General features: G+C 38.1%; 1 protein-coding gene across 2 annotated transcripts in view; it reads left to right on the top strand.

Annotated features, from left to right (window-relative positions):
• Nucleotides 1-25394, top strand: part of LOC307004052 (multidrug resistance-associated protein 1-like) — a 29392-nt gene extending 3998 nt beyond the window's left edge. For both annotated transcript variants that reach the window (XM_079622994.1, XM_079622993.1), the window contains 31 exons: nucleotides 3277-3762; nucleotides 8089-8265; nucleotides 10136-10261; nucleotides 10790-10927; nucleotides 13881-14006; nucleotides 14110-14171; nucleotides 14283-14414; nucleotides 14637-14843; nucleotides 16503-16680; nucleotides 16756-16917; nucleotides 17055-17147; nucleotides 17403-17606; nucleotides 17705-17851; nucleotides 17951-18038; nucleotides 19265-19334; nucleotides 19419-19545; nucleotides 19626-19802; nucleotides 19942-20109; nucleotides 21263-21446; nucleotides 21548-21620; nucleotides 21701-21818; nucleotides 22099-22306; nucleotides 22381-22691; nucleotides 22781-22980; nucleotides 23067-23193; nucleotides 23274-23375; nucleotides 23489-23635; nucleotides 23722-23880; nucleotides 23992-24158; nucleotides 24246-24440; nucleotides 24535-25394. In XM_079622994.1, coding sequence (XP_079479120.1) covers nucleotides 3721-3762; nucleotides 8089-8265; nucleotides 10136-10261; nucleotides 10790-10927; nucleotides 13881-14006; nucleotides 14110-14171; nucleotides 14283-14414; nucleotides 14637-14843; nucleotides 16503-16680; nucleotides 16756-16917; nucleotides 17055-17147; nucleotides 17403-17606; nucleotides 17705-17851; nucleotides 17951-18038; nucleotides 19265-19334; nucleotides 19419-19545; nucleotides 19626-19802; nucleotides 19942-20109; nucleotides 21263-21446; nucleotides 21548-21620; nucleotides 21701-21818; nucleotides 22099-22306; nucleotides 22381-22691; nucleotides 22781-22980; nucleotides 23067-23193; nucleotides 23274-23375; nucleotides 23489-23635; nucleotides 23722-23880; nucleotides 23992-24158; nucleotides 24246-24440; nucleotides 24535-24643 — 4524 coding nt within the window. In that variant the 5' untranslated portion in view covers nucleotides 3277-3720 and the 3' untranslated portion in view covers nucleotides 24644-25394. The remainder of the gene's footprint in view (nucleotides 1-3276; nucleotides 3763-8088; nucleotides 8266-10135; nucleotides 10262-10789; nucleotides 10928-13880; nucleotides 14007-14109; nucleotides 14172-14282; nucleotides 14415-14636; nucleotides 14844-16502; nucleotides 16681-16755; nucleotides 16918-17054; nucleotides 17148-17402; nucleotides 17607-17704; nucleotides 17852-17950; nucleotides 18039-19264; nucleotides 19335-19418; nucleotides 19546-19625; nucleotides 19803-19941; nucleotides 20110-21262; nucleotides 21447-21547; nucleotides 21621-21700; nucleotides 21819-22098; nucleotides 22307-22380; nucleotides 22692-22780; nucleotides 22981-23066; nucleotides 23194-23273; nucleotides 23376-23488; nucleotides 23636-23721; nucleotides 23881-23991; nucleotides 24159-24245; nucleotides 24441-24534) is intronic.
• Nucleotides 25395-25504: the final 110 nt, after the last annotated feature.

Raw genomic sequence — 25504 nt, 5'->3', positions numbered from 1 at the left:
TTCATCAAAAATATCTTCATTAGTTGTGTTCCGAAGATGAACGAAGTTTTTACGGGTTTGGAACGACATGTGGGTGAGTTATTAATGACAGAAATTTCATTTTTGGGTGAACGAATCCTTTAAACGCCCTTTTAATATATTTTCTCCAAAATCACAATTCTTAATTGTTATGCAGTCCTTATGTGCAATGAGGGATAATTAAGTTTTTTGATAAAATTGTTTAAAATTTTATATAATAATTTTTTAAACGATACAGATTTATGTAGCTAATAAATCCCTAAAAATATTACACATCTGTTTAGACACAAGACTTTTGTGATTCACAATAAAATGCAACTAACCATTTGCATCACGACTCCTGGCTCAGCCGTGACTCAAACCATGGACCATGTGAGGTGACAGTGCCACCCACTGAGCCACCCTGCCACCCGAATGAAAAATAACAATAAAGAAATAAATAATCACATTTTCCTTCAGGAAGACCTTTAGCCCCACTAAACCCCACACAAAATGCAATTAACACAACCTGTTAAAAAAAAACTACACACATTCCTTGAAGAATACATATCACACTTGCCATTAACAATTTTCGGTAACGCTTTAGATTACAGCCCGGAAAGTACTGCGTAATTACAATGAAATTACAGTGTAACTTTCGGTAATTACAGTGTACCTATAAAGTACTTATGTGTAAGTATAGGGGAACAATATGTAAAGTCTTGGGAATAAAGGGGTAACAACCAGGAAAATACTGCGTAATTAAAACTAAATTACAGTGTAACTTTCGGTAATTACAGTGTACCTATAAAGTACGTGCGTGTAAGTATATAGGGGAACAATGTAAAGTTTTGGAATAAAGGGGTAACAACCAGGAAAAAAAAATGTATTTAGGCAAATTATTTATACTGTAAGTATTTTAGAACTACGGGGTACTTATACTATAATACAATCTTACTTTTGAGAGCAATTTAGCGAGTAGGCTACATACACCTTTTTGTAATAATAGTGTATACAAATACATAAAGGCTTTTTTCAAATTACGGGGTAGCCTATATATCAGTGCATTTATAAAGTAGGGTAATTTGTTTTTATTGCAAAGGTGCACTGATTAAGTTGTTTCAAGGCAAGTAAAACTATTGCAACTTTTTTTTTTTTTTAAATGCTGGGGAAATATACTCTTGTTTCATGTAGTTACAGGGTAAGTATGACATTGCGGGCCGTAAATTAAAGTGGTGCTTCTTACCCTCTTGTTTCATGTAGTTACAGGGTAAGTATGACATTGCGGGCCGTAAATTAAAGTGGTGCTTCTTACCCTCTTGTTTCATGTAGTTACAGGGTAAGTACAATAAAAACACATGTAAACACACAATCTGATATCACTTGGAAAACTTTATTTGAAAAACAACTTATTTCAAAACGGATTTACAACACGTTCTCTTGCTTGGTTTCCTCCTCCTCTTGTTCCTCTTCTTCTTTTTCTTTCTTTCCACTGATAAATCTTAAGAAGGAATCCCATGTCTCTTGCTATTCTGTATTATGTGTTAAAAGAAAATACAGTACAGAAATGTCCTCACCATTTACTCATCTTTTACCCTCATGTCATCCGAGATGTATATGAATTTCCTTCTTCAGATTAACACAAACAATTTTTTTTAGAAAAATATATAATCTCTGTGAATGCATAATGCAAGCGCATGTGTTCCTAAAAGTTGACATCAAACAGCACATACAGCAATAACTACAGTAATCCATACGACCCCAATGGATGAATCAATGTCTTCTGAAGTGAGACGATAAGTGTTTGTAAGAAAAATACCAAATATTTAAACATTTTAAAGACGCTTCCGTTCCGACCAACTGTCACTTGCGCGTGCATGAGAGGGTTGAGTTCACGCTTGACACGCGTGACGTAAGCGCGCCGAGAAACCGAATGTCGATTTTTTTATTTTTTATTAATGCTCACAACAAAATACAAACAATAACACATAATAATAATGAAAAACAAACAATACAGAAGAACAGAGATGGCAGTTCTCGCGCGAGTTTCACATCTAACTCCCGCGAGAACGCAATGAACGCGTGAAGCTTCACCAAACACGAAGCCAAGCCGACTCTCATGCACTCGCTGGACGCTGGTGACAGTTGGTCGGTAGCGAAAAGATGAGTAAATTACGAGAACATTTCTGGGTGTACTGTATTTTCTTTTAATACATAATACAGAATAGCAAAAGACTCCTTCTTAAGATTAGGCTCTAATCAGTGGAATGATAGAAAAAGAAGAAGAGGAACAAGAGGAAGAGGAGGAAGTAGGAAGCCATGCAAAAACGTATACTTTCTGTCAGGACTTTAGTAACGTTATTTGAAATGAAAAGTTGATTTTAAAAAAGGAATAAAGAATAATAAGTGTAATATGTTGTAAATCTTTTTTGAAATAAGTTGTTTTTCAAATAAAGTTTTCCAAGTGATATCAGATTGTGTGTTTACATGTGTTTTTATTGTACTTACCCTATAACTACATGAAACAAGAGGGTAAGAAGCACCACTTTAATTTACGGCCCGCAATGTCATACTTACCCTGTAACTACATGAAACAAGAGGGTAAGAAGCACCACTTTAATTTACGGCCCGCAATGTCATACTTACCCTGTAACTACATGAAACAAGAGTATATTTCCCCAGTATTTAAAAAAAAAAAAAAGTTGCAATAGTTTTACTTGCCTTGAAACAACTTAATCAGTGCACCTTTGCAATAAAAACAAATTACCCTACTTTATAAATGCACTGATATATAGGCTACCCCGTAATTTGAAAAAAGCCTTTATGTATTTGTATACACTATTATTACAAAAAGGTGTATGTAGCCTACTCGCTAAATTGCTCCCAAAAGTAAGATTGTATTATAGTATAAGTACCCCGTAGTTCTAAAATACTTACAGTATAAATAATTTGCCTAAATACATTTTTTTTTTCTGGTTGTTACCCCTTTATTCCAAAACTTTACATTGTTCCCCTATATACTTACACGTACGTACTTTATAGGTACACTGTAATTACCGAAAGTTACACTGTAATTTAGTTTTAATTATGCAGTATTTTCCTGGTTGTTACCCCTTTATTCCCAAGACTTTACATATTGTTCCCCTATACTTACACATAAGTACTTTATAGGTACACTGTAATTACCGAAAGTTACACTGTAATTTCATTGTAATTACGCAGTACTTTCCGGGCTGTAATCTAAAGCGTTACCCAATTTTCCTTTCTAATGAAAACCAGGGTGTACTGTGAAGGCTGGGATTGGGGGAGTTTCCAGAGGCAAGACCTGAAGGAGAGCGGGGTGTGGCCACGACTGCGGCGCTCTCATCTCCTCCAGGGGAGTGTTTGTGGTACTGTGGCCTCCGCACACGTGGGCCAGAGCGACGAAAGAGAGCAGGGAAGATAGTTTTACAGAGTCCAAATCTTCCACCCACCTCGCAGGCCAGCACTCATAAACAGGACAGTTACACAAACCTGGCCTCAGACTGTAGTTTTGACCAGACTCAAGTCAGGAGACGAGAGGCTGGCTTACAAAAAGCGGGCTGAAACACGCACGCACACAGGCATAATTACTATCAAAAACACCTACTCTGCCAACAGAGACTACATAGACAGGAGAGTGGGACACTTCTGAGTTCAGGGAGCAGGGATTTACTCCAGGAAGTGTAGAAGAGAGGAACCTGGATGGACACCCTCTGCAGTCTCAGTGGCCTGGACCCTCTCTGGGTGAGTCTCAGATGAACAATAAACTCACTCACTTCAATAGCTAATTAAAACAGAGAAAAATATATGAAGATTGCTTGAAAAGAAATGTATATAGTCAGAATTTTATGCTATTTATGCCTCTTTATTCTTGGAAGTGATCATTGTTTTTGACACTATAACACATTTGGGGTGAGTCATGAATTTTTCATTCATTGACTGAGATTGAATGCAGGACAGAATGCAAAACTTTAATCTTCATGGTTATTCTGTCTCACTCACACATAACATTTATTAAATGTGTGAAAATATTTTTACAACTGTTTAAAAGATTTTTAATTAACATGCTTTAAATGTGTTTACATTCAAACAGCAGTATCAGCAAGAGTGCAGTGCAAGATGTAACTGTACTTTAAACTATATTTTAACAATGTTTACAGATGTCAAATGTTGAAATTCAGGTTAATAAATAAAAGATAAATGAATATAATAGGCTCTTTTAAAATCAAATGTAATGATATTGGTGTGTGTGTTTGTGTGTGTGTGTGTGTGTGTGTGTGTGTGTGAGAGAGAGAGAGAGAGAGAGAGAGAGAGAGAGAGAGAGAGAGAGAGAGAGAGAGAGAGAGACATAAAGATAATTTTGTCCCAGGCCCTGTGATGAGGGGGTTTAGATCCATTCAATAAGTAAAAGGCCACATTTTGTAGATGATTTCAAAATTCTAGAGTTGCAGCCCAGCTAACAGGGAACAATCTCAGAAAGTTGCCAAAATTTACAAACAAAACATTCTTGCAGTAACATTAACAGACCAAACTTTGGTTACACTTTATTTCGATAGTTCACTTTAGACATTCTACTAACTATAAGAAACTTTTCAACTACATGTCAACTAACTCTCATTAGAGTATTAGTAGACTGTAGACTATCAGTAGAATGTTAGGTTATGGTTAGGTGTTAGGGTTTCGGGTTAGTAGAATAAGTTGACGTGTAGTTGTAAGTTACTTATAGTCAGTAGAATGTCTGTTGGGGGACCAACAAAATACAGTGTTAGCAAATATTAAGCAGACAGTCTACTAGTCCCCTAATGAGAGTTAGTTGACCTGTAGCTGCAAAGTTACTTATAGTTAGTAGAATGTCTAAAGTGGACTATCGAAATAAAGTGTTACCCAAACTTTTAACGTTATGTCGGGCTTTATCAATACATTATTAGTGCACCGTTTTTTCAAAGTCACTACAGGAAAAGTTTGACCATTGTTGTTTTATAATAATGAATCAACAGTTAATGAATCAACAAGTTTAGTTTAATCAGATGACTGTAGTGTACCAAGGTGCACACTCATATTACTATGAATGGGAGAAAATACAACACACAATATGGCAAAATAACCCACCTTATAAATAAAAGAGTTGGTATAAACTCAGCTTGCCATAAAAACCGCTAGTGTCCAGACTCACACTTGGCAGCACATGTGCACTGACTGGACCAACCTGAAACATATGAGCGTATTAAGTAACAATTGTTTTGTGACAGTATTTCCGAGTTTGTTGCTGACTTGAAATATGTTATTAAACGTGAGTTTGGAAAACAGTTTGTGAGATTGTGTGATTATTTCCCCATTCAAGAAGATAAGAGTTGCAATTATGGCTGCGGATTAACTGACTTTCCTTGAATGGGACTTTGCTTTACAGTCTAATTTTGTGCAATCCTGTTGGACCCAATGGAACATTATTCAGAACGTTCATATATATATAACAAATTTTTTTTCTAAAACAACATTTTGAACATTCTCAGAACTTTTTTAAATAGCGTTTTCATAACTTAATGGGAACATAAGAACAACATTCTTAGAGCATTACATATTTAGCTGGGAAAGCATGTGAAATGAGATGAAGAGGTCAAGGATACGTATAAGCCCATGTCTATTGAAGACAGCATCACTGTTTGACCTGCTTGTACTTGTGCACAATCAAAATAACATTTATTGATGGCCATTTCCAAAAGGAATAACTTGAGATTTGTGAACTAAAAGCAACCCTTACAAATTTCCTCTACGTAAATCCAAACATCAGCTGTGTCTTTTTTAAACTGTTTTTAAACGTTTTTTTGTGCTGACTGGCAGTCTGTACTCCTACACTTGCAGGAAGGGTACACACACCACTCTGAATCACTTCCTGAGACTGTGGTTGTCATTGGGTTTAGACCAGTGCAAACATAGTCTTAGAGGATGCAGGATGGGTAGAAGATGGTGTCCAATGAACTCCCTGTGGAAAACTGTGACTGTGCTGTGCGCTGCCACATGAATGAGAATCTCTTTCCCTTCCTGGGCCCAGACCACAGTACACCCCCTCATGGATGAGGACATATCCTCCTGGCCAAAACAACAATGTAATGAACAGTGTCTCATCTTGAACCTGCAAGCATGTGTTTGGATTGCACTTGCAGGGTTATATATATCATATCATACACCAAGAGTATCATGAGTATCATATCATACACCAGGAAAGCATAATAATAAGTGGTCTTTTTGACTTTTGCGCTAAATTCCACATTCCTGAAATCATGCATAACTTAAAGTGAAATAAATACCAAAACTGTAAATCTTGACAACTCTCCTTGGCGCATTCATGAGCAAAAAAAGTAAAGATGTTTTATTTGTGAATTAATCATTATTTTGATTCAGACTCAGAATCAGGTCATCCAGTTCACAAATCTAGTATGAATTTGATCCGAGCCTTCAATAATTCAAAAATATGGTTGTAACAACGAACAAATCAATGGAGGGAGAGATAAGAACAAGTAAAATTTTGGTCTATTCCTCATAAAATGTTATTGCATGACTTCAAAATATTTATGGTGCTTTTGCATCCTTTTCGAAGTGTAAAAGCTTTAATCAGTCAAAAATCTTTTGTGTTTCATGGAAAAATGGGGTTGGGAACAACATAAGGCTGAGAAAATATGTTCCGATAATGCACTGGAGAAAAATAAGACCAATAGGACAGAAATCTGTTGAACTTTTCCATCAGACAATTGTATGTACATGAGCAAACAAGCTTAAACAAAGCTGAGCCTGGCGCTCATGGCCGTTCTCATGGTGTATATGGGGTTTACATTGTGGCTTGCCAAAGGTGCACTTCTTATACTGTATACTGCCATACCACAAGACTCCTTCCAACCAGCATGCAGTATTTATCAGAGCTGTGCCATTGCTGGAATAACCACAGCATAAGGCACAGCCAAACAAGTTCTCATTAGTCCAGAGAAAGTAAAAAAAAAAAAAAAAAAAAAAAAACGTAACATAACAGCTCTACAGCTACATTTGGACATCAGCCTATTTTCCAACATAGAAAAGCCAGAAATAACTGAAGAGATACTGTGTGAATTACTGATGTCTGAATAGAACGAGCCTGTGAAATTCAGCTTGAAAGAGAAGTCTTGGCAATGATTTCAAACTGAGTTTGTCCAACTTTGATGTAATCGAAATGCACAGAACAGCATTTTTGTCACATATCAAAGCCTGCTTGTTTTCAACTGTGAAATACTTTTGCATTTACTTTAAATATTCAGAAAGCAACACTCACTTCAGAGTATCAATCTATCAAATGAGTACAAACTGTTCTACAATGTACAATAGGGAAAATTTATTAGTACCTCACTTTGTCTTCATTATCTTTACAGGTAAACAAACAGTGAAGCCAAAACTAGAATAATACATGCTGCAGATTAAAAGTGCTGGTTGTGTTGGTATCTACAAAATGTGTTATTTGATTGTTCGTGTGATGCAATATAAAGCAGCTTTTATTATGCTGATATGACTAATATTTTAAACATATTTTTTAAAAGTTCTATTCTTAGGCCCAAAACAAAGAAAAAATATTAAATGCACCATAGACATTTGAACGACAAGTCAAGTCACTGCCTCAAAAAGGATCAGTGCACTTTCCTTTCATAGAGGTAAAGATGTTTTTTGTTTTGTTTTTCCTGTCATGACTTATAACAACCAAGACAAATCCAGCTATACTCATCATAAACACACTGGGCAAAAAGTGAAGATTTATTACAGGAGCTTTACCTTTCACCTCTCTGCAATTTCACACAATTTGTCTGTTGCAAACACTGCAAGACAACTAATATAAATCACAAATACACAGAGCCATTTGGACTGAACAAATACTGGGGAACATCAATGAACATTCAGCAATCTGATGAATTGTATTTTGTTCACCAAGTAATTCACTATGAGTGCATTCGACTAAAATCGAATAAGTTGTAAACTGCACCTAGTTATTAATAATTATAGAATCACTCATGTAACAAGGTAAAGAGGACTAATGGTTTAACCTTGTGTTTTCAGGACTGGAACGTCACATGGTACACACTACATCCAGACCTCACCCAGTGTTTCCAGCACACAATACTGGTGTGGTTCCCTTGTTTCTATCTCTGGGTTTGTGCCCCGTTCTACTGCTTGTACCTCAAATTCTACGACAATGGACGCATATCTATATCCAGCCTCTGCTGTGCCAAGACGGTGAGTCTTACCGGTCATGAGACTAAAATCTAGTTACCACCTCTCTAAGACCCTGACTTATATAGCATCAGTCACCTGAAAAAACTCACATAGTGCTATTGTTGTGCGCATGGCAATGTAGAAATGTAGCAGTGTTGGGGGAAAGTTACTTTGAATAGTAATGCATTAAAATATTGCGTTACTGTCACGAGATGCACACAAAAAGGGTAAGATCCATTGCAGTTTAATGGGGTAATCATAAACCAGCCAGGCAAAGGGTCAAAATCCATACAAAGACAGTCCAAAAACAAGAAACAAAACAGGAATGGAACTCAGAAGTGGAATCTAAAATCAAACAATGACTCCATGTAAATAACTGAAAGAGACAGGGTATAAATAGACATATACAAACAATGTGAGTGGGAACAGTTGTGTGAAATGATCAGTAATGAGTTCAGACAAAGGATTATGGGAAATGCTGTTCATGATGTGGTGGTGACGGTATGGGGAAGAGACCTCTAGTGGACACCAAGGGTACACCAACCAGACACTGTGACAGTACTCTCTAAAAGGTATCTTATTGCTTTACCAAGTTACTTTTTTAGAAAAGCAATGTGTTATGTTACTGTTATGTTATTTTATAACAGAAAAGTAATATTTTTGGGCAAATGTAAAGACACTTTCACACCTAGTGAAATAATAAGCCTCAGGCTGAAGGAAATTCACGGTTGTACAGTAGAGGACGCAGTTCAAACAAACCCTTCAGCTGTGCTGCTGTTCTGGATAACGGAAGAATAGGATGCAGGAGAAAAAAGTTGAACACTTGCTTTACCAATAAAAACAAAACAAAAAAAATCCTTTTTGCTTATGCTTTAGTTGAATCATCGAAAGTCAGCAGTAAGTACATTGGTCAATAAAGCGAGATTGAATGCATAACAATGAATGTTTTATTTAACATATTTAGATATTGGAAGTTTGCATATAGTATTCTGATTCTGGATTTCAATGATTTTATTCATTTTGATGAATATTGCATTTTTTTGTGCAAGTGAGATGAGTAAATGCATGCTCACATTTATCCATCATGTTCACACAATGCCTCTGCACTTCGATTTGTCTCAACATGAGGGACAAGAGAGCTGTCAGTGAATTAATGGGAAAACAAAGTAACTTGCGTTACTTATTTGTATTTTGTTGTAAATTTTAAAAGTAATGCGTTACTTTAGTTACTTGACAAAGTAATCTGATTACATGACTTAAGTTACTTGTAATGAGTTATCCCCAACACTGGAAATAAGTGACATCATTAACGAGCATGTAAAAGGCAGGAAAATGGTTCTACAGGAAGAAAAACAGATCATATCATATCATACACTTTGACCCAGTTGACAAATCAATTCTAATAGAGCACACATACCTTTCAAAAGTTCGGGGTAAGAAGGTTTCTTTTTTCTTTTTTTTAAGAAAAAAACTTTTATTCAGCAAGGACACATTCAATTGATCAAAAGTATTGTAATGTGATGTAAATATGACAAAATATTGTTTTGCAAAAAATATGAAGCAGCATAACTCTGTTTCTTGAGCAGCAAATCATCATATTAGAATGATTTCTGAAGGATCATGTGACACTGAAGACTGGAGTAATGATGCTGAAAATTCAGCTTTGACATCCCAGCAATAAAGTACTTTTAAAATATATTCAAGTAGAAAAGTTATTTTAAATTGTAACAATAATACTGTTTTACTGTATTTTTGATCAAATAAATGCAGATGAACATAAGAGACTTTAAAAAAAACTTTTGATCGGTAATGCAAGTTAATAACAATTTTGGGGGGCATGACATTACGACGTTGCAGTTAATGCTTACATGTCTGTGTTCACGTCTTGTAGGGTTTGGGTCTCTGTCTGGCTTCCTTTGGTTTCCTGGAGATGGTCTATCTGCTGGTGGAAAGGAGCAGAGATATCGAGCGTCACATGGTCTTTCTCCTGAGCCCTATAATTCGCAGCCTTACCATGGTAAATCACAATATTACTATTCTCCTGAACCTCCCCTTTCCATTAAGGACTGTTATGAAATACCATGTAGATTTCAGAAATGAGAGGGTCTAAATATATGTTTTGAATTCTATTTCTTTTTTCTATTAACTCTTTTAGAGGATAGTTAAGATTTATGATCTGTTATATTTAAGCTTGAATGAACAAATCTCTTTGTGGCTAGACGGCTGGCAGAAGTTTCCTGAAGGGGTCAGGATAAATAAGCTTCTTTTACCTCTGGTCACAGCAGACAGCAGTGTCAACAGTGGTTGTAGTAAATTACTTTTTTTGCCCCCAGATCTGCCCAACATGATAAGTCCATTTTAAAGTCCTGACACAGACTAAACATTCACAGTAGTCTATGCCTACCTGTATAGAATCAATACAAAATGTGTCAACAAAAATTCCACGTCTAAGCTGTCTAATGGTATTCGGTCCTCTTCTTCTAGTGAGGGTTGGATTTCTCTATTGACCTCAACTAGCACACTGACTGAAATAAACTGTCCTTAGATACTGGCAGTGTTGGTGATCCACTTGGAGAGGCTGAGGGGCTTTCGGTCCTCTGTCTTTCTCTTCCTGTTTTGGACGCTGGCAATCATCTGCTCGCTTGTGCCTCTCAGAGCCAACATACAAGCCATCATAGACGAGGTTTGTATATCCCTAGTATACCAAACTACTCTATAAAAAAAATATTATTATTATTAGCATATATTTTAATTTAGCGAAAATAAAAATTGAGAGATATTTTGTCATCTCAGTTTACTGGAGTTCACCCAATATGTACTGAGGGGCTCAAATGTCTGATAGTAGCCTACATTGAAAATCTCGAATTTGAAATCGAACTTAAACCCCAGTAAGTTTTAGGGTTCTAAAAATGATTCTGCACTATTTTAGGAGTGCTGCTGACAATATAATGTAGCCTACTACTAATAATAACAGCAATAAAACAGATTCAATTGGAAAAATAAAATAAAAATAAGCATTTATACTAGTGCACAAACCCCTTTTTATAGGGTTTCTAATATAAAAGCCATTAATGGTGCTTTGAGAAATTAGTAAATTTGACTTGTTGCCTTAATCTCGGAATTTCTGGCAATACAAAATGCAGGATGGCAGTTTATTAACAAAATAACACAAAAACATCCAGGCAACAGGGGACAGGCAAAAACCAGAGTAAATCCAAACACAGGGTAAAACAAAACTTAAACCAACTCACACAAAACGTCACCTAAGGACAACACCAGACAAAGAACATGAGAAACACTTGGGTATAGCTACACTCAAGGGGAGATTGGCAAACAAGACACATGGGAACAATCAGGAACTATCAACAAGAAAAACTACAAAGCAGAAGAGGAAAATAACATAAAAGTCCACACAAGACAAGGGGAACACAAGACAGGAATCATGACAACTTTGTTGTTCACCCTATACGTATGCATAAAACACGGGCCCTCGCATGGTTTTTCTAATGAATGTTACTCAATTTCACTCTCTAAATGTATCTGTGTTTTATGAGAGCCTAACACAGCGGTGCGTAAACAGAGTGCTTACAGATGGTGCTCTTCTCAGCATTGATGTCTGGGCAGGCCTGTCAGTTTTCGCTTTTCCCTTCCCTCAATGCCCTCTTTGTCTGAAGTTGAGGCAGTGGTGAGAACAATTGCCGCTGGTGTTTTTCCGGGACAGATAGGACAGGAGAAGCCGCATACGTCTGCGGATGCTGTTACTGTTTTCATCGGTCTGTCTGTCTCTCGGGTTAATTTGGGTGGGGTCCTCCTTATCACAAAAGTGATAAAAGTGAGGCAACAAAACAGTCTGATGGACCAAAACTGCAAGATTTTAAAATGTAATAAATGTACGCTTTTAAAGATATTATGCTTTGGATAGGAACTGAAGCTTGGTTTGGGGTGGGTTTGTGCCCCAAATGAGCCCTCTGCCAATAAGCAGCAGGTCCAACAGAATCAGCAAAACAACTGGTGCTTGGTCCTCTCAATACCACACTGTGGGAGGATATGTTCCCTAACCAATTTGAGTTTCTCCAAACTGTTTAAGCATACAGTGTGGCAGACAAATAATCACAGTATCCTGCATTGTGGTGTCCAGAGTTTGGACTGTGACCATTTGAGTGAAGCTTGTGTTTACATACTCTTAAAGAGGCCTGCGCTGCCACTTTCTCTTGTAGCTTGGCCATTTGACACCATTTCTGTCAGAAGTCCATGGGAATGGATGCCTTCTGTGGCCCCTGTAAAACTTTCAGCAGCAGATCCAGGCCTCGGCATATTTTCTCTCTAACAAATCTGGAACCTTGTATTATGCAATGTCTACATACATAGATCAAGTGCTGCGTGGTAAAACTTTGTCCCAAACAACAAATGCAAAAACTGTAATACAATGATACAAACATAGCAAAAGCAAAAGTGTTTTATAATTCATAAATATTATATTTAATTAAATAAATGTACTTGTTCATAATTTCTTTGTATGATAGCCTGTACAAAAACTATGTCTGCCCAATTTGGCATGTTTCATTGTGTGAACACAACTACAGCAATATGCTAACAAAATCTTTAACAAGTTAATATTTGAATAAAATGTGCACATTTTCCTATAGGCTGCATAAATATGACAAGAGCATGGATACCAGGAGAAAAAGGACAAGATAGCTTCATAGGCCAGTGTGTGATTGAATACTCACTAAACACCATTAACAATAACTTTTTCTACTATTAGAGGTTGTGAATGAAGAGTCTCAGTCTATTGGCATGAAGATCTTTCTATGGTCTGCATTTTTATACCACGATTTAGAAGTGTTCATAAATAGATTTGTTGTGTCATTAATCCTAGTTTGATGGAACATTTAGGTCATTATAATAAGCTGAGGTCTTTGAAAGGAAGGGAGGGGAACAGCAGGCATCATCCCCAAAAGAGCAGTCCCCACATCAGCCACCGGTCCCGCCTCCGCACACTGCGGTGAGACAAACTGGGCGGCTGATCTCAGATCAGCCCTGGTAGTACGGCAGGCAGAAGAGAAAATACGGATTGTAGTCCCACAGGAAGCATGCAGGTTATGTGGCGAATGACTCTTTGGGAAATCCCTGGCAAATGTGGATGCATCACTTATGTGTATCTCCACAGAAGGGGAGAATGAAAACATGCAGGGTTATTTAATAATTCATCTGTCGTATAATTAAATTTCTGCTAGGAAATCAAGAGTTTTTTTGTTCAGTACTGCCTGGCTCTACAGGTCTACAGGGGATCTAAAAATTATAGTTTGATCAAATTTTTATGAAGAAATGAAAACAAGCATTACACTAAATATATATATATATTATAATAATATATTAATATACAGTAATAACAAATAAGCAATTATATATACTTAGCATGAAAAGTACTTATTTTACAGATGAATTATTAGCTGATTGTTGACCACAACAAATTAAATATAAGTTTTCATTATGATATTTTATGTTTTATAGTTTATCATCACTAGGCATCACCACACAAAAAAGCATGGAAAAAAGAAACATTTATGCTTCCAATGTACTGTTCTCCACACTGTTGTCTATATTCTACTGATATCCAGTCATGTGTGTTTCAGGGTTTCTCTGCGGATGCGATGAGATTCGTGGCATTTTTCACATTCTTCTCTCTCCAGCTGGCTCAGCTCATCCTCAGCTGTTTTGCTGATAAACGCCCAGCAACTTTTAAACCTGTATATGTAAAGGTAGAGTGTCATCAATGTTGTTTGTTGTAATTTTTTACTCGTAAACTATTATTTGGAAAACGGTAAAAAAAATAATACCTGGAAATATTGCTTTTTGCACTAGAATCCGTGTCCAGTTGAGGATGCTTCTTTCCTTTCAAAAATACTTTTCTGGTGGTACGGCAGGTAGAGTCATCTTTTTGTCTCTCATTACATGAGTTTCTGAGATTCTTGTGAAGGTCCGGGGAATAAAAACCCACTGAGATATAGAGAAACACACATATTTGTGCTCCACAGATTGGTGGTAAAGGGCTACCGCTCACCTTTAAAAGCTGAAGACCTCTGGTCTCTACGAGAAGAGGATACATCTGAAAAAATCATCTGTGATCTAGAGAAAGAGTGGGCCAAGCAATGCGCCAAACTGCAACAGTAAGACACCTGCTATTTCCTTAAATGATTTATACTGTGCACACGTATGAGATTTAGTCAGTAAAATATGTAACATCCATAATTTGCCTGCTCATAACTACTGATTTATTTGTATTATTAGTTGACAAAGTGTAATTTTTTTACTGTTGCAACAATGCTAGCAATGCCATTCCAGAGACTAAAGTACGGTTACAAATGTTGTGTTCTCTCCTTGAAACACAGGCAAGAGAGCTCTCTGAACGGATCACAAGCTCTTGGTTATAAGTTGAGCGAGCAGAAGCAGCTGCTCAGAAAACTCCATAAAGAACAAAGCTCAGGCTTCTGTCTGCTACGCACACTAGCCAAAAACTTTGGCCCCTACTTCCTGACTGGGACTCTCTGTCTGGTCATTCAAGATGCTTTCATGTTCTCCATACCACAAGTGTTAAGGTGAGAGAGGCAGTAATTCTGTCATGGCATGTACAGTGATACTGTATGTAGTGGAAAACATACACTGTACAAATGTTTGGGCTCTGTAAGATTTTGTTTATGTTTTTAGAAGTCTCTTCTGCTCACCAAGGCTGCATTTATTTGATCAATACAGTAAAACAGCAATTTAAAAAAAATGCAATTTATTGCTGTGTAGTCAAAGCATCATAACTCCAGTCTTCAGTGTCACATGATCCTTCAGAAATAGTTTTAATATGCTGACTATTTGATGCTCAGGAAACATTTCTTATTATTATCAATGTTAAAAATAGTTGTGCTGCTTAATTTTTTTGTGGAAACCATTTTTGCAAGATTCCTTGATGGATAGTAAGTTCAAAAGAACAGCATTATTTGAAATAGATTAGAAGTGACAGTAAAGACATCCATAAAAAATTCTGTTTAACGCATTCTTTCTGAATAAAAGTATTCATTTATTTTAAAACAATCTTACATTACTCCTTTGGAGTGGTAGTGTATTTAGAATGTTTTGACTGCTTTACTACAAAACTTTACTAAACAAGACGAGCTCTAATGTTGATTCATTATTCATTTCAATATTCAATATTCATTTCTTTGTGCGCAAAACCAAAACATCTACAGTATGTAAGGCCAATGTGTAAATGTAGAGCATTTGTAAGGGGAAACTTAACTGTCTATGAACTTGTTGCCCTTTCTCAGTATTGAGTCTGAACTCAACACTGAGTTCACAGTCAGCCGCCCCCCCCCAACACCCCCACATCCTGCTGTGGTACAGCCACACACTGTTAATTTTGTCCCATGCACCACGACGTTAAGGAGAGTATGCTCTCTGCAGCATCATATTGTTTGTGGCTGAGCAATAGCTCTAAAAATTCAAAGAAACTGCAGTTGGATCATCAAATTAAGCCACTTCGTCTGCCATATAACTAGCCAGGAGCAGTGTGGTGGGTTCCCTGCTGCAGAACCACAGGAACTAAGGCCATCAAAACACCCCTTTACAGAGATTGTGCAGTCTGAGAAACTTTGATGCATTTACCCGGGGTTGTTGTTTAGGGTCAGCCATATTTGTTCAGTCCCAGTTTTTTTTAGGTTTGGCTTTGCTGTATTTCATGTTAAAGGTGCATTAAGCAACTTTTCATGTTAAAAATACCCGTTTTCTAACCCATACATGCTTAAACAATTGCCTGATGGGCTGAATGAGCCCTTCTCTGATCACTGAGATTGTCTCTATAATCCTGTAAAGTAAAATAAATAACAGGGATTCGGGCCGAATTTTAGACTGGGCGTGACGTCATGCGCCTTCACGGCACGCACACATAGCTATGTCTGGCAGGTTTGTGTATTCGCCGGCATTCTCCGTAGAAGATGGATTGTAAGAGACCTGCTTGTAGTTCATTTCAAACACCAACGCAAACTCCACGTAAGATAAAAAAAAGAAAACTTTTGTCTAGTGCAAGCCACATCTCTGGCTGCAGTTTCGCTTGCCGCCAGAGGTGGTATAGTTCTGCAAAAACTCAGAAAGTTGCGCTATGCACCTTTAAATAAAGACAAAATTAAATTAAATTCAGCTCATATGCAAAAATGGTGTGCTACTGTTTAGGTGTCACTAAATCATGACAATGTCTGTTTCTTGTTCTTCAGCCTACTGCTCGGCTTTGTGAGGGATGAAGATGCCCCCTTGTGGAAGGGTTACCTCTTTGCCTTTCTGATGTTCCTGCTGTCTTGTCTGCAGTCCCTGTTCAACCATCAGTACATGTATACCTGCTTCACGGTGGGCATGAGGGTTAAAACTGCAGTCATGGGCCTAGTGTACAGGAAGGTAGGTTTTTGAACTGTTTACTACGAAATGCAAAGATACATATTATGGTTCTCACTTTCATTTTTGTCTCCACAGTCTCTGGTCATCAACAGCGCGGCCCGTAGATCATGTACAGTCGGAGAGATTGTGAACTTGGTTTCGGCTGACACCCAGAAACTCATGGATTTCGTGGTGTACTTCAATGCAGTGTGGGTGGCCCCGATTGAAATCGCCTTATGTCTTTTCTTCCTCTGGCAGGTGAGAAGTGATGCTTCTAGAAATAAAGATGTGTTCATATGTAAGCTACTACTAATGTTTTGGGGATAAATAAGGTATAAAGATGTCCTAAAATATTTGCACGAATTCATTCATTTCAATGTCTCATCTCTGTACAGCGTCTCGGCCCATCTGCGTTGGCTGGCATTGCCACTGTGATTCTCATCTTCCCTTTAAATGGGATAATTGCCAAAATGAGAAGCAAGCTCCAGGTATCATCCATGTTTTTCCATGGAGTCAAATAACATTTCCATAATATTCGTGCTGTGGCGACCGAGGTCCTGTCAGTACACAGCGTCATCCCAGGAACTTCATGTCTACTGATAATTTAAAACATGAGCATGAGGACTGTCAGTCCAGTTCTGTCCATAAAAACTTGCCCATATTGGTTTCTTTCTGGTCTTGTAAGCAACTTTGCTTGCATGATTCTCAATTCACACGTGTTTTAACCTGTTTTCTGCTCTCAGGAGGTCCAGATGAAGTACATGGACGGCCGCATTAAGCTTATGAATGAGATTTTGAGCGGAATAAAGATCCTGAAGTTTTATGCCTGGGAGAATGCTTTCAGAGAACGTGTTCTTGGCTACAGGGAAAAAGAGCTAAATGCTTTGAAGAAGTCTCAGATCCTTTACTCAATATCAATCGCCTCCTTCAACTCCTCAACTTTCTTGGTACATTTCATAATTCTTGGATGATTTCATCATCTTAACACATTAATATAGTCCTAACAACTGAAAAATTGTAACCTTGTACACCACTTTGCCTTCAGATTGCATTTTCCATGTTTGGAGTGTACGTGTTGATAGATGATAGGCATGTTCTGGATGCTCAGAAGGTCTTTGTGTCCATGGCTCTCATCAATATTCTCAAAGCTCCACTCAGTCAACTTCCCTTCGCAATGAGCACTACCATGCAGGTGAGCAGCATTACTGCAATTCAAATATTTGAACGCTTATGTATTTGTGTATTTTCAAGTCAATTATCAAAAAGAAGTTATCTTCTTCTTGTTTCTAAGGCAGTGGTTTCTCTCAAACGTCTCGGAAAGTTCCTCTGTCAAGACGAGCTGAAACCAGATAGTGTGGAGAGATCTCCCTACAATCCTGGTGAGTGCATTAGCTTGTCATTGTTTTCAAACTTTTTCTGAAGCTTATAAAATGCCTTAGATGACCAACATTGTTATACATATTGAGCAGTAAAGACATTTTTCCATATCAATGTGATGGTGGAATCCTAATGCAGGAAGCCATAACAAAACATAAATGATCTGCCAAAAAGACCCACCTTGAAGAATATTTTTGCAGTTCTAATACAAGACATGGCCATTTGTGCAGGCAGTCAGAAAAATTCATTTAAATGCTGTAATTCAGCAAACACTACAAGGAAATTGTGCGGCTAGGAGGTGGGTGTTGGTAGTGGTTGAAATGCGTATGATGACTTCATGCAGTGGTCACTGGAAGGGGATTTTCAGCTTTGGAGCTGTAATTATATTTCTATTACTTTTTCCACATTTGTGCGTGTTAAATACACATTTTAAAACACTACTTATATCAAAGGTCAAAGAAGTTTTTGTGAGAATGCTTTCTCTCTACTTCATCCAAATATTGGAGACAATCCAATAATATCCCATGGATGATGGTAGAAAAATGATGTAAATGTATTAAGCAAAATAATTATCATCATCCTGTTCCCTCATTAACTTGTGGTATAGTTTTATGAGCCTCAAATGCAATGCACACTTAAATGGATAGTTTACCCAAAAATGAAATGTGTCAGTTTGCTCACCTTCATGGCATGGATGGCTTTCTTTCTTCCATATAACCAAAAGGAAATGTTCTGAATAATGTGCCAGTGAGCTGTTAACTTCTGCAACAGGCTTAATGAGAATTCACTTCTTTAATCATCGAGTTGAACTTGAGAACCGAATCAGTCGTTCTAAAAATTCAGATTCAGTTAATTTCTGGTTAGCTGATTCTTTGAAAAGACCTGACTTAATATATTTATTGCATTATAAATGTCTTTTTCTCTCATGAACAAGACATGGATTTTAGAATTTTTATGGTTTTCAGTGAAAATAATTTTAGTCTATGCCTCTCACAATGCTTCATAGAGTTCAAGCAGTTCTTGAAACTCAAATGTTTTCAAAAAAATGTAAATATACTGTGATTGTGCAAGAGTTGTATAGAACACTTTTATTATGGTATCTTTGTATTTTGAAGCTTGAAAACTCTCATTCACTGCAACTGCTCTGAAAAGAGCATGGAAAAATCTTCCAAAATCATACAGGTTTGGAACAACATGAGCTCACCTCTTCATTTCCTCCTTTTGTCAGATGTCGATGGTGTTGTTATTGACAACGGCACTTTCAGCTGGTCTAAAGATAGTACACCATGTCTCAGGAGGTAGGTGACTTTGAATATTTAATTGTAGATCCACCATTTCTAAGCATATGAAGACAATAATCTGGCAACGATTAATTTCTGCAGGATCAATGTCAAAGTGCAACGTGGTTCACTGGTGGCTGTGGTAGGTCATGTGGGCAGTGGAAAATCCTCTCTTCTGTCTGCAATGTTGGGAGAGATGGAAAAGAAAAGTGGTCGCGTCACAGTTACAGTAAATCATTCATGAACATTATTAAAAATATATTGGCATCATTCACATATTCCACATATAAATATAGCACTTTCTTTCAGGGCTCGGTGGCTTACGTGCCTCAGCAAGCATGGATCCAGAATGCCACTCTAAAAGGCAACATTTTGTTTGGACGTGAGAGGAAAGGCAGCTGGTACCAGAAAGTGGTGGAGGCCTGTGCTCTCTTACCAGACCTGGAGATCCTACCTGGAGGAGACTCGACAGAGATTGGAGAGAAGGTAAACATAGATTGAGAACGACTCTTACACTGTGTCTGAACCAGACATGATAGAATAAAGTGTAAAAAATCTAATTTATTTTAAATTTCAAATATACCAGCAGAGTAAAACTCCCACTACATTTCTACAATGTTCGCAGGGGCTGAATCTGTCAGGAGGTCAGAAACAGAGAGTGAGTCTGGCACGCGCAGTCTACAAGAAGGCTGATATCTATCTGATGGATGATCCCTTGTCAGCTGTGGATGCACATGTGGGTCAGCACATCTTCAAAAAGGTCATTGGACCTAATGGAGTTCTTAAAAATAAGGTACCATTAGTCTTTTGCATATTTACTTCAACTGCCCACCTTCCATGCTGTCTGTAAATAGTGTTGTTTTTTGTTTCTGTCTTTTGTTTTTGTTTCTATTCCAAATGTAATGTGATATGCAACTGCAATCGCTCATTTTCTTGGACTGGGAGAGGTAAAAAAAAATATATATATATATGAGTAAGATAAACAAAATATGTGATCCTAAAATCTAATATGTGAAATGCTACATTCTAAATTGAAGTAGGAAAATATGGTGAATCGCAATTCGAATTTCAATGCAAGTAGAATTAAAATAAACTGAAATTCAAAACGCAAAGTGTAATTTAAACTAGAAAAGCAAGTTTAGATGAAAAAAAAAAAAGTTGACATACTAGATTAGACAGACAGGATTACCGGTGCTGAATTTCTTTTCGAATTGCAGTTTAGCTCATTTCTCGTCCTGTCATTACAATTGACCGTTCGCAAAGACCTGTCCCCCTTAGTTACTGTCGCTATGTCCGACAAGCTACACCGCTCTCACGCCACACCATGTTCTCATGCAATGAAAAATACATCGTTGAGCAGAGAGGACACTGACAACACGCTGACAGACCAGGTTACTTTTCGGTTACTTTTGATATTAAACACATTAAACAGTCTCACCTTTCAAATTTGGTCATTTGTTAAAATAAAATTTAAACAATAAATACCGTTTTGTGGCTCTTTAATGTGTCTGACAGATCGCTGTAGAACCTCAGAAAAAAACTGCTCGTGAACCGATCATCTCTTTCTTCTAGTTAATTTATAGCATCAAATAAAAATGAATGAACATAAGAAGGAATGTTGTTTTAACCACGGAAAGGCATCAGTACCCTCCGTTTCTCAAGTTAATCAAGTTCTCCCATGTTAATCTACTAACTCTCCTAACTGCTTTGTCGGACAAAATGGCGGATGGCGAAGTATGATTGGTCAGATCACCTGTCAATCAAGCTCCATGCGAAGGGTCAATTAAACTGTATGTGGATGTGGACAATTTAACTTGAATTCCAACTCTTAAATGAAAAGGGAATGTTCTTCAATTCTGAATTTTGTCCAACCCTGTAACAGACATGAACAGGCTTAAAATAACAAACTAACTAACTAGCTTATTTAATCATGCTCCCTAAAACAGACTCGTATCCTGGTGACCCACGGGCTGAGCTTCCTGCCCCAGGCTGACCTGATCCTGGTGATGGCTGATGGAGAAATCACAGAGATGGGCTCTTATACCGAGCTTTTGAGCAGACAAAACGCCTTTGCTGACTTCGTTCAAGCTTTTTCTGTTAGCGAACGCAAGGAAAGTGCCACCCACAGAGGTAAGATAAAAAAGATTTGAGTGCAGCTTAACAAATGACTAAACACTACAACACTATTTTCATGTTAACACGGTTAAAAATGCAGAATCACTTTGTTTTAGGGACCAGGAAATCAGTCTCTCGTCTCAGCATGACAGACTTCTCAATTGACCTCTCCCAGGAGCAACTCATCAGGTAACCAAGTTTTGAAAATGCAAATGCAACCGTTGTTGAAGAATACATATTCACCTTTCTGTCAATTTGATTTAATGAAGTGGAGACATGGGAAGTGCCAGTATACAAACCATGGAGGCCATATCTGACACAGAACAGGAGCAGGACCAAGAGGAAATTGGGAGACTGACCCAGGCTGACAAAGCCCATACAGGCCGAGTAAGTTATAGAGACATCCACAGACATGGCAAACAATGGGTAAACGCATTACCAAACGCCAGAGAATTGGATTGGAAGGTCCATTTTAAAGTTCAGCTACAGGTCAACGAAAAGCGTTTCAGATGCTCTCGTGTCCCCACAAAGATCATTTGGATCAGGATTTAATCCCTGATTACAGGCCTTTGGGCTTCATTGTTCCGAACACCATAATATAGCCTGAAAGTGCACTAAATTATCCAGAGTACTGTTCCTCACACATTCTTCATAATGGGTCACACAGGTGAAACTGGAGCTGTATGTGGAGTACTTCAGGACCATTGGCCTGGCCCTCATCATCCCCATCATCTTCCTCTATGCGTTTCAGCAGGCTGCCTCACTGGCCTACAACTACTGGCTAAGCCTGTGGGCAGATGAGCCGGTTGTAAATGGAACTCAGGTCAACACAGATCTGAAGCTTGGTGTTTTTGGAGCTCTCGGCTTTGCACAAGGTTAAATATCTCTGCATGGAGTATCCTTGGGCTATGTATTGTTCCTGACCATTAACTGTGATGTCATATTGCAGGAACTGCAATTTTTGGGACTACTGTGGCTATTTCACTTGGAGGAATAATTGCATCCCGGCATCTTCATTTGGACCTTCTCAACAATGTACTTCACTCTCCCATGTCATTCTTTGAGAGTACACCCAGTGGTAATCTTCTCAATCGTTTCTCGAAAGAGATAGACGCCATTGACTGCATGATCCCTGATGGTCTAAAGATGATGCTGGGCTATGTGTTCAAACTTCTGGAGGTTTGCATAATCGTGCTGATGGCTACTCCTTTTGCAGGAGTGATCATACTGCCACTGACTCTCTTCTATGCCTTTATCCAGGTATGCTACTACAGATTGCTCAGCAGGCAAGAGTATTATAACAAGGAGCACCAGTCTTTTATCTGACATCTATTCTCCCGTGTTTTCAGAGCTTCTACGTGGCCACGTCCTGTCAGTTGCGTAGACTAGAGTCGGTGAGTCGTTCACCCATCTATACTCATTTCAACGAGACAGTTCAAGGAGCCAGCGTGATCCGGGCTTTTGGTGAACAGCCTAGATTCATCCTAGTGGCTAACAGCCGAGTGGACCACAATCAAACGTCCTATTTCCCAAGATTTGTGGCCACCAGGTCAGATTCAGTCTTATTCATTCTTTGTTACTAGTCCTGGCCCTTCAATCTAACTCTGTACAATATCTTCAATGTTATTCCAAAAGGTGGCTGGCAGTAAATCTAGAGTTTCTGGGTAACTTGCTGGTCCTTGCTGCAGCTATCCTCTCTGTTTTGGGAAGGGCGACTTTAAGCCCTGGAATTGTAGGGCTAGCTGTGTCCCACTCTCTCCAGGTAAGGAACTCAAGTCAAAAAGCCATACATGTTATTTTCTGCCTATTAGGGAAGTAGTTCTCAAGAAAAAATTATTTCAGGTAACTGGGATCCTGAGCTGGATTGTGAGGGCATGGACTGATGTAGAGAACAACATTGTGTCTGTTGAGCGAGTCAAGGAATATGCCGAAACAAAAAAGGAGGTAATGTTGGTTTGAATGATTTTTCTCACATAAATTCCTTTATGCAAAGTGATCCCAAAGTATATTTTTACATTCATTCTTGAGGTCACTAAGTCTATCTTGGGTTGTCGCAGGCACCATGGACCTTCGAGGACAGCCCACTCCCGTCACACTGGCCAAGATCAGGATCCATTGGATTTCAGGAATATGGACTTCAGTACCGCAGGGGTCTTGACTGGGCCTTGAAAGAAATCTCCCTCAGTGTTAATGAGAGAGAAAAAGTAAATATAACATCTGGAGGAAATGAACACATTTTGTGTTTTTACTTTTTTTATTACGTACTAAGCCGTTCATCTAATCCACTCAGGTTGGAATTGTGGGAAGAACAGGGGCTGGAAAATCATCTCTAGCTCTCGGAATATTCCGGATCCTTGAGGCAGCAAAAGGAAAGATATACATAGATGGGATAAACATTGCAGAGATTGGATTGCATGAACTGAGATCTCGTATCACCATCATCCCACAGGTACAGCTGAAAATGGGAAAATATTTAATAGCAAATCAATAACACACACTTTCAAAAAAAAAAGATTAATTGATTGAGTGCTTTAATTACAACCACACCTTTTTGCCCAAGGATCCCGTGCTGTTCTCCGGTTCTTTGCGTATGAATCTGGATCCCTTTGATGGCTACACTGATGAGGAGGTGTGGAGATCTCTGGAACTCGCACATCTCAAGAACTTTGTGTCTGGCCTGCCTGACAAACTCAACCATGAGTGTTCAGAGGGTGGAGAGAATCTCAGGTACAAACTCTTGACAAGATTCCTCCCTCTTTATCACTTGACTAAAAGCTGATCTGAGTGTTTCTGACGGGATATTCTGGGCTTCAGTTTGGGTCAGCGGCAGCTGGTTTGCCTGGCTCGAGCTCTCCTCAGGAAAACTAAGATTCTGGTTTTGGATGAAGCCACTGCAGCCGTGGATCTGGAGACGGACAATCTGATACAGTCCACTATCCGAACTCAGTTTGAGGACTGCACCGTTCTGACCATCGCACATCGCCTCAACACCATCATGGACTACACAAGGTGCAAAAAAAGTCCACATGTGTACTTCTAAGTAGAATACTATTATGATTAATGACAATGTTCTAACCCAGTCCTATTCAACTGTTCCCAACAGGGTGATTGTGATGGACAGAGGGCACATCACAGAGATGGACTCTCCATCCAATCTGATCTCTCAGCGTGGTCAGTTCTACCGAATGTGCCGCGAGGCTGGGCTAGTGTGATCCTGTAAAAGAACCATCGGTGACAGAATCAACTCATCACTCGTGAGAGACTATGAAAATAATGGTGCAGAACATCTCACCAATACACCTTCTGAGACTACCTGAAACTTTTCATCTCAGTACTTACCAAAGGGCATGTCTTGCCTTCTCAATCAAGAGAAGCACACATCTCAGGACGAAGAGGTATTGCCCGTAATAGCCGTTCTACAAGAGCAGGTGTCCACATTTTCTCCAGAATCCTGCTGATTCTTTAACTGACATCTGAGATGCTAAAGGAACACTGATTCTCTCGTCGTAAACATTCTCATCTCAGAATATGAAGACTTGATTAACATTAACGTACTGCAGAGGTCTTCAGTAGGTCGGACAGTATGCATAGCCATGTTCACCATCTCTCATTGCTGTCAAATTGAAGTTTTGAAGAAGATCCTGAAAAGACAGCTATAGAACTAGTCACAATTCTACTTGAAGAGTTTATTAATCAATCAACATATTCAACCCTAAATTCTTATAAAGGTGAAAGATGCAAGCTATTCATAATGTGAGAAACATTAATTCATGTTAAAAACAATGCAACAGTCATCCATATAAAGAATTTGTCTGTTTTAATACTAGTACGTTTTCTATACTGTAAAAATTTACGTCAGTATTTATGTATTTTGTACTGTATGATAACTGTATTTTTATATATTTATAACCTTTACATGCACACTTCATGTGTGACTGTCAGACTTGAAAATGCTATTTTTATTCTCTGGCCAGCTTCAGTAAAATAAATGTTGGTAGTATTGATTGAAGTAATTGTTTTCTTTCTCTCTCTAACAAAATAAGAAAACAGGATCTTAAGTTTAAGTACAATGA

The sequence above is a fragment of the Phoxinus phoxinus genome (genome assembly GCF_949152265.1).
Source record: "Phoxinus phoxinus genome assembly, chromosome: 1".
Taxonomy (NCBI): Eukaryota; Metazoa; Chordata; class Actinopteri; order Cypriniformes; family Leuciscidae; genus Phoxinus; species Phoxinus phoxinus.
Note: the sequence above shows the minus strand (reverse complement) of the source record. Positions and strands in the feature narration are given on the sequence as shown.